The 8,937-nt window shown below is 50.0% G+C and overlaps 1 protein-coding gene across 1 annotated transcript; it reads right to left on the bottom strand.

Annotated features, from left to right (window-relative positions):
- Nucleotides 1-315: 315 nt before the first annotated feature.
- RPUSD4 (RNA pseudouridylate synthase domain containing 4) lies at nt 316-8,871 on the bottom strand. Its single transcript, XM_006775051.2, has 7 exons — nt 8,666-8,871; nt 8,161-8,326; nt 6,440-6,641; nt 3,639-3,732; nt 3,418-3,562; nt 1,734-1,831; nt 316-948 (listed from the first exon to the last, which is right to left on the bottom strand). Exons 1-7 carry the CDS (start codon nt 8,855-8,857, stop codon nt 730-732), a joined length of 1,116 nt encoding a protein of 371 aa, XP_006775114.1. The 5' UTR covers nt 8,858-8,871; the 3' UTR covers nt 316-729.
- Nucleotides 8,872-8,937: the final 66 nt, after the last annotated feature.

The following is an 8,937-nucleotide window of genomic DNA, read 5'->3' as shown; positions in this document are numbered from 1 at the left end:
TCAAATGCCCTCTTCAGACAGCGTGTGTGCTCTCGCCACGTGTACACCTGCCCACCCCACTCCTTCCTGTTATCTGCCTGCGTTTTTATCCACTTTCCTGCTATCGCGCACCCGTCCTGGGCCCCACGACCACTGGTGAAGCACGGCTCACAGGCTGGAGCTGGAAGGAATCCCTGAATTGTGTCTACAAAACCCAAGACGGAAAACGAGGCAGGACTTGCTCATGGTCCCGCAGCTCCGCGAAGACAGTGACGGGCAGCTTCTGAATTTCTCCGTCCGTCAGTACCAACCACGCGCTTTCCAACCACAGGAGCCTTCCTGGTGGACCGAGAGCTTTATTGTTGGGTGAAAAGTGCCTGCTCACACGTTCTGTGCTGCAGTTCTCCGTTTCCAATACTGACCCCACCTGCCTGGTCCTGGGCTCTCTTCCATTTTGGCAAGATGACCCCGAGGCAGGGAGACTTCCCACAGGCTTTCCCAGAATGTGACCCAGTATCAGAAAATAAACTTCAGTTTCCAGTAAAAGCCGTGAACAGCTGGGGTCCTTCAACTCCACACTTAGCTCTTCTGGAGTCTGTCCCATGGGAGAAGTTAGCCACGTCCATTCAACAAAGGCAAGAATTCAGGGCCAGTGCTCACTGTCCTGCCATCTCCCTGGAGCTCCCAGGGGCCCGGCCGTCTCCCCGGAGCTCCCAGGGGCCCGGGCGTCTCCCCGGAGCTCCCAGAGGCTCAGCTTTGTTGCTCGTCTGGATCCTGACTCGGCAGCTCTAAGCCCAGGCGGCTCAGAGAGCGTACAAAGTAGTGAGGGAGCCTGCAGACCAGGCTGAGCTCCTCGGTCCTGGACCCCAGGGCAGGCAGGACGAGCTGGCGGGCATGCAGGTGCAGAGGGAGGTGGCGGGCCTTCGACTGTGGCAGCCCCAGCTTCCGGAGAGTGCCGGCAGACAGCTTCTGCACAGAGAACAGAGGCTTGTGAGGGCGGCGCCAGCAGCAGTGCACCCTTCACCCAATGCTGGTCAGAAGCCTGGCACTGGAGGCCGGGGCAGGAGCACCCCCGGGAGAGGCAGCGTGGCAGCCTGCCGCAGAAGCACCAACAGGAAGGGCTGGGGACCCAGGTAGGAGCACCCGCCACAGCAGGGAGGCCCGAACGGCCAGTTCTCTGCCCTCCACGGAATGGGCTGGGCACCAGGACAAGAAGCTCCCAGCATGCTCTTCAGCAGCATGGAAGGTGACTATGTGCCTTCAGAGAGCCTCCTTTCCCCACAGCCTCCTAACAAAACCGGAGGCCTGCCCGGCCAGCGTGGCTCAGGGGCTGGGCGTTGACCTATGAACCAAGAGGTCACGGTTCGATTCCCGGTCAGGGCACATGACCGGGTTGCAAGCTTGATCTCCAGTGTGGGGCATGGGGGAGACAGCCAATCAATGATTCTCTCTCATCATTGATGTTTCTATCTCTCTCTCCCTCTACCTTACTCTGAAACCATTAAAAAAATATATATATATTTTTTTAAAAACAAAAACAAAATCTGAGACAAATCACGCAGCAGCAAGGTTTGCTGAGGCCCTGAGGGACATGAGGGCAGCAGTGGGCTGCTCCCGTTCTCCCTACGCCGGTAACTGGTGCTGCTGCGTCTGGTGCCCCTCAGTACGTCCTCTGTGACTCACTAGGGGTTTCACATGGGGAGGTCCAAGTTCTGCCCCATAGTTGGCTACAATTCGGGTCAAACCCATGTTACCTGGGGGGCCAACTTATTCCAGTCCGAGTACTTGTGATCGCCAAGGATGGGGCAATCCAATCCAAAAGACAGGTGAACGCGAAGCTGATGTTTTACTCCTTTAAGAAAGAGAGAGAGGAGACTCCTGAGTGGCAACAGAAATGGTGCCCCTGGCAGCATCTGCTTCTAATCCATTAACTCAAAGCACAGTAAGCTGGCAAAGCCCTATACATTCACGTATAAAGAACAATATAACAATCTATAAGCGATTAGGACGTAAACATTATAAATACTGTTACACCTCCAATTTCTCCTCCCCCTCAAGCTCCCCTTTCTGCCACAGATAGCCATTAGCATCAACCTGGTGCCTATCTCTGCCATACCGGGTTTTCGAAAATAATTTTATTATATAACACAATAGTATTGTCTTACTTTTTTTTTATTGTGGCAAAATATATATAACATAAAAGTTACCTTTTGAACACTTTTAAGTGTACAGCTTAGTGGCCATAAGTATATTCACACTGTTGTACAACCAGCACTACCATCCAACTCAGAAATTTTGCATCGTCCTGAACTGCAACTGTACCCATTAAACACTAGCTCCCCATCTCCTCCTCCCTCCAGCCCCTGGAACCACCATGCCTCTATTAGGTTGACTACTCTAGGTATCTCATATCACTGGAATCTATATATATAAGAGCCTAAGCAACCGTTACAACCGGTTGACCAATTGCTATGACACACACTGACCACCAGGGTACAGACGCTCAATGCAGGAGCTGCCCCCTGGTGATCAGTGCGCTCCCATAGCCAACCTCCTGCAGCCAGACAACCTCCTGCAGTCAGACAACTTCCCACGGTTCCCCCTTCCCCTGCCAGATTAAGGCACCCCACCCGTGTACGAATTCGTGCACGAGGCCTCTAGTCATACAATATTTGTCCTTCCGTGCCTGGCTTATTTCACTCAGCATATTGCCCTCAAGGTCCCTCCTTGTTGCAGCACGTGTCAGCATTTCCTTCCTTTTTAGGGCTGTATAATATTCCACTGAGTGGATATACCACACTGTTCATCCATTCATCTGTCAGTGGACTTCTGGGATGCTTTCATTTTAGCTACTACTGTGAATAGTGCTGCTAGGAACATTGGTGTACAAGCATCTTTTGAATCCCTGCTTTCAATTCTTTTGGATGTATACCCAGGGGTAGAATTGCTGGATCACATGGTAATTCTATGCTTAATTTTTTTGAGGAACCACTTGGTACTATTTTAAATAAGTGTAAACAAACTATATCTCATTGTTACCTACTGTTGTTGCTTTTTGTTGTCTGTTTTTTAATATATATTTTTATTGATTTCTGAGAGGACAGGAGAGGGAGAGATAGAAACACCATTGATGAGAGAAAATCACTGATCGGCTGCCTCCTGCACTGGGATCGAGCCCACAACCCAGGTATGTGCCCTGACCGGGAATCAAACCCCGATCTCCTGATTCATAGGTCGATGCTCAACCACTGAGCCACGCCGGCCGGACAGCTACCTACTGTTTTTAACTATTATTTCTCCTGGAGCTCCCAGCCTCTCCAACAAGTCAGCTGCAATTCCACCCCCACAATACCAGCTGCTCAGAAGGGCAGAGCCCAGCAGCACCGGGAACCCTGCAGGACAGCAGCGCCTCCCACCGTGGAGTGGCAGCACCCTCACCAGTAACAGGATGGAGCTCCAACAGGGCGGAGGAGACGGTGCTACTCAGCACCTGGTACTGCGTCACAGCCACGTGCGCGCTCCGGCTGGTCCGCGTTCTCACCATCTTCCCATTGTCCATGCGGTAGCTTGGGGACAGCGTCATCTGAAGCCACAGAAATCCAGATGTGATTTCGACGGACAAGCAGAAAACCCGTCCTCCCGGGAGGCGGCTCACCCACCTTGTGGTGCTGCTGCTGCCCTTGCACCTCCTTCTCCACGATGGGGATATCCACGACGCCTGCTGCGGGCACGGGGACGCGCACGGTGATGGCCCTGGGGGGACACAAGAGTGAGCGAGGCATTCCTTGGGTTTGGCTGCTTGGAGGTCTGCACAGCGGGCCTGCTGTGGTCCGTGCCTAAGGTCAGAGGGGCCCAAACCATCTCTTGGTAGAGGGCTTGCCCTGAGAGCTTGGTACTCTTCTTACAGCATAGCTCTTTTCCTCCTCAAGGAACGTATGTTCATTGTAGAATATATGGGGAGGGAAACAGAAAAATATGATACCGATAACATGGTCTTTCATGCCAGCCTTTCAAAACGAGTATGTACAGTTTCAAGTAAAATTAGTGTGGTTTTCGTATCTTCTTTTTTGTAAATAAGAAAAGGTGGTAAGTTCTGATTGCATATGAAACAAATAAATGAGCTGAATGAAAAATTCGCAGGCCCATTCCTGCCCTCTTTGCCAGGCAGGTAAGACAGGGAGGAACTGTGCGCAAAGAAGTCCCGGAAACCACAGTTACAACTCATCAGTCCTCCCGATCAGTCTGTCGGAGGTCTCGTCACGGTCACGGTCACGGTCACGGTCACGGTCACAGTCCGACAGAGGGCTATTTAATCTGTCCTGACGCTCAAGCCTCTTCCAGGGCAATCACAGGAGCCCCCTGGTTCTAGGTGGCCTACCCCAGAGTCACTGACCAAGGGGGCAAAGCCCACTCAGACACAACATTTCACATCCTGGACGCCCACTTCAGGCTGACAGCCGTCGGGGTGGCTGTGACACCTGGCATCCTACTTAAGCCTGAGTTGTAACTACCAGAGCATCCTTCCTGGTGACCTAACATCACTGCTCAAAAACAGCCAGTCAATGAGTATTCCCCGAATGCGAGCAGGCCCTGATTCAGACAGGTACTAATTCTACGCAGAGGAACAAGACAGAAGTCCCAGCTCCCAAGGAATTCACAGTCTAGTAAGATGAGTCAAACAAGTAGCTATAATATAACAAGTTGCTATCGGCAAAAGCTAGCCAATGGTTCCTCCTATGTTCTTCTTGCAACTTCTACTTCCTGCACCTTCTGGCCTACCTTCCCAGCTCTATCTGCCACCACTCACCACCTGACTGGACTGTATCTCTCACTCCTTTGTGCCTGCCATTCCCACAATCTACAAAACCTTGCTTCACCTTGTCGATCAAATCCTATTCATTCATCAAGACCCAATTAATTGATTTCAACTCTTCTGTGAAGCCTATTGCTGAGAATGGTTACCCATTCTGAACTTTCATGGATGATTTTCACAAATAATATAGCAATTTCTTATAGACTTATATTTTGATTATTTGCATACATAATAATAGTCTTGGTTTTCCATCTTTTAGCTTTTCCTATGAGCTCGGTACTGTGTTAAACACTTCACATGCATTATCTCACCCAAAAAAGAATACTTACAAATCAAGTAGAAACTAATAAACAACCCAGCAGAAAGTGAGCAAAACAAATAAAGTCTGTTTACAGAAAGGAAAACTCAAAATAGACAATAAACACGGAAAACAGACAATAGGGTGGTGAAGGCCTGGGGTGGGGTGGGGGCTGGGTGGACGGGGCCCAAGTGGGGGAAAATGGAGGGTTTCTGTAATACTGCCAACAATAAAAAAAAGTACACAGGCAAACTGAAAATAAAACACCCTTTAAAAAAATATTTTGTTTTTTACCCGTCTGAGTGGTAATCCTTTTAAAAACACTTTGGTCAGACATGAGAGGAGGTGAACACTCACCCCTGGGGGAGAGAGTGGAAACTGACAAACCCATTTTGGAGAGCAATTTGGATAGTTAAGTATTCAAATTTAAACTGTGTGTACCTTCCACTCAGCAATTCCATTTCTAGGAATTTGTCCTGAAGATATACTCACAGGTTCTCCACAAAAGGTCTGAAAAGTGGGAAATTACCTAAACATCTGGAATGAGGAAATGATGGTATGTCCACACCATGGAATACGACAGAGCCATAGAGGAGCCAGGTCTAAAAGCACAAAACGCTCTCCGAGACACACTGTCCCCGTGAGAAGGGCGGGATGCAAGCAATGCGAAACGCGCTGCCCCACAATCACACGCTTCTCCACGCCCCGTGAACTCGGGAAGTCCGTTCAGGACTCTAGCGATAGAGACTGCCTCTGGAATAGGAAACCGAGAGATGGGGGACAGGAGTAGCTTTCATTTATGCTCCTGTTATATTTCTTCTATTAAAAACGAGGTAACACTGTATGCACTAACATGGAAGGATCCCCAAGACACAGAGTTAAGTGGGAAAAGAAAGTACAATGTACGTCGTACAATGTGATATACACATGCACACGTGTGTGTGTGTGTGTGCAGATACACATACATACATACTGTATATACTACATACATATACATAAATATGTTGACACAGGACGGGAGGAATAAAAAGCAAACTGCCCCAAGGGAAGGGGCAGAAAATGACAGAGTGGATGGATTCTCCAGGAGTTTTTTGCTTTATTTTTGTCATTTGACTATTTGACCGCAGAAAACATGTATTACTTGTATAAATTAATTTTCAATGGTCTTCACGTATAGCCATTATTAGGAGCGACTACTCTATCAGAGCACTAAGTCTGCTTCCTACACCTTTCCAATGCCTACAGGTCCTAGCACACTGCCTCTTATTAGAGTGGCCCCTGTACGAATGCATGACTAGAAGGGATGCCTTCACGTCCACCGCCTCTACCGCGACCAGCGGGCTCCATACCAGTACTTCTTCACCACCTGACGGGTTCTAAACAGCTCTTGGACCTGGTGTGCCACCTCCTTGTCCCGAGCCAACACCATGACGCCTGTAGTTTCCTTGTCCAGCCGGTGGCACAGGTGCAGGGGCTCTGCCTTGTGGCCATGAAGCACCTTGGCCAGGATAGGGAGGACATCACTGATGCAGAGCTTGACCCCAGGGCCACCTACGATGGGAAAAGATAGAGGTTTGAGTGGCCAGGAAAAGATCCCACCAAAGAACTCTGCTTGGGAAAGAAAGTCCTTACTGGATTAACTGTCAGCGCTTCCCAGGGCCTTATCTAGGGACTCCCAACATCCTTATGCCAAGGAGCTTGCTAGAAAGGAACCTCAGGCCCCCAGCCCAGACTATCCATCAAAATCTGCATTTTAACAAGATGTCCAGCCCTAGCTGGTTTGGCTCAGTGGACAGACTGTCGGCCTGCAGACTGAAGGGTCCCAGGTTTGATTCCGGTCAAGGGCACATGCCTGGGTTGCAACTTGGTCCCCAGTGGGAGGCCTGCAGGAGGCAACCAATCGATGACTCTCTTATCACCAATGTTTCTATGTCTCTCTCCCTCTCCCTTCCACTCTGAAATCAATACAATATATATTTTTTTAAAAAATAAAAGATGTCCAAGTAACTCATATGCATATTAAACTTTGAGAAGTTCTACCCTAGAGCATGGATAGGGCTTTCTCCGCAGACACAAATATTCTTTAATCCCCTTATGTACTATACATGCACTCACACTAAAATCGGCAACTAAAATGAGGAGGCCTGATCTTTTACTATATAAACAAAGGCTGGAGAATTTGCTAAGCTGAGTGAGAACTGTAAGACCCTGAGCATCACAGGGGAGCTGAGAGGAGCTGGGGTGAGACATTCTTAGGTTGCATTCTATGTTCTCTCCTAACCACCATGAGCTTGGACAGGCTGCTTCATCTTTCTAACTTTCAGTCTTCTCATCTACAAAATGTAAATGTCCGTATTATAATTATCTCATGGGAGTTGAGAAGACAAGAAACTACCGTGAAAGTCAACAGAGAAAAAAAATCCACACGAAGCACCTGGCAAGGTGTAATTCCTTCCCTTCATGTACAACCTTCTCCATACCTTCCAGAAAGCATTCTTCTTCCAACTAAAAGATGCCACCCCCCCGTCCCCCGCAAGCGCATTCTTTTTCCATCTTTCCTGACTCACTCCAGCTGTCTGACACATTCAACATTTACTCAAAAGCATCCGCGTGTCCATGAAGTTCTAGGTCCCCTGGGGTTTTGTTTTGTTGGGTATTCTCTCTCTCTCTCTCTCTCTCTCTCTCACACACACACACACACACACACACACACCCCATATAATTTTTTCTTATATGTTATTTCCACTCACCCAGTTTTGGTGGAAAATAACCTGAAAACAAGAATCACGCGGCCTTTATATTCTTCTACACAATCCCTGTGGAGGTCTGCACAGGGATTCCACAAATCACTGCTGACTGCCAGATGTCTGGAAGCTGTCTTATGGATCTGTTTCTTCAATAGTGCCTTATATATGGTAGGACAGTACTCCACAAAAATTTAAATTATTTTGAATGCAAGGGTGTTTCGAGCCCCCCCCCACCCCCACCCCGGTAAGTGATGTCTGAGTGCTGCCCCTAATTGTAGCGGAGAGCAGCAGCGGCCTCCCTCCCTTTCCCACGTGGTCCTTACCATGCACAGGGAGACCATAGGGCTTATTGATGACCACGAGGTCCTTGTCCTGGTGGACAATCCCTCGGCTCAGGGCCTTAGCGAGCACGTTGGGGTGGACTCGTTGCAGCTGCTGCGTGAACCGCACTAGTTCGTGCACCCTCCGCTGGACAGGGTTTTTGAGCTCCTACGGGGAGAGAAAAAGCGACGGGAAATGCCTGATGGGGAAGACCTTCAAGAAGCCTGGGTGGGCATCGGGGCAGGGAGGGCATCCCTGAACCTTTGCAGTACGACTCGCGCCTTCCCCCAGTAAACTGAGAGCGGGGCTGCTTAGCGCCGAGCCCGCGGGAGCCAAAGACCAGCGCACAGGAAGGCACCGCACGCTGCAGACCGCTCCCTCCGCTTTCTCCCCCTTCTCCCCCACCGACCAGGTCCTTTCCTCGCATTCTCTCAGAGGACCCTTGCCCGCCTGGGGAACCAGAGCGCACTGCCTCTTGGGAATTGTAGTCTTTCCCTCCGGACTCACCGGCTCCTTCTTCGCCTTTTGTTCCTGTTTCTGGGCTCGGAGCTTCTCCGCTAACCGTTGGGCGTCCAGGGGCTTAGAGGCAGCAGCAGCGGCGGTACAAAATGGCTTTGGGACAAGACAGAGGAGACTGCCCCCACCCCGCCCGGAACCCCGAACCCGGAGGCGCAGCACGCCCCAGCTGGGCGCCGCCATCTTGCCGAGGAGGGCGGGGCTGATCCTATATAATAAAAGGATAATATGAAAATTGACCCTAACAGTGGAATGACCAGAAC

Source organism: Myotis davidii, unplaced genomic scaffold, assembly GCF_000327345.1.
Source record: "Myotis davidii unplaced genomic scaffold, ASM32734v1 scaffold148, whole genome shotgun sequence".
NCBI classification, from domain to species: Eukaryota; Metazoa; Chordata; class Mammalia; order Chiroptera; family Vespertilionidae; genus Myotis; species Myotis davidii.
This window is presented reverse-complemented; position numbering and strand designations above follow the sequence as displayed.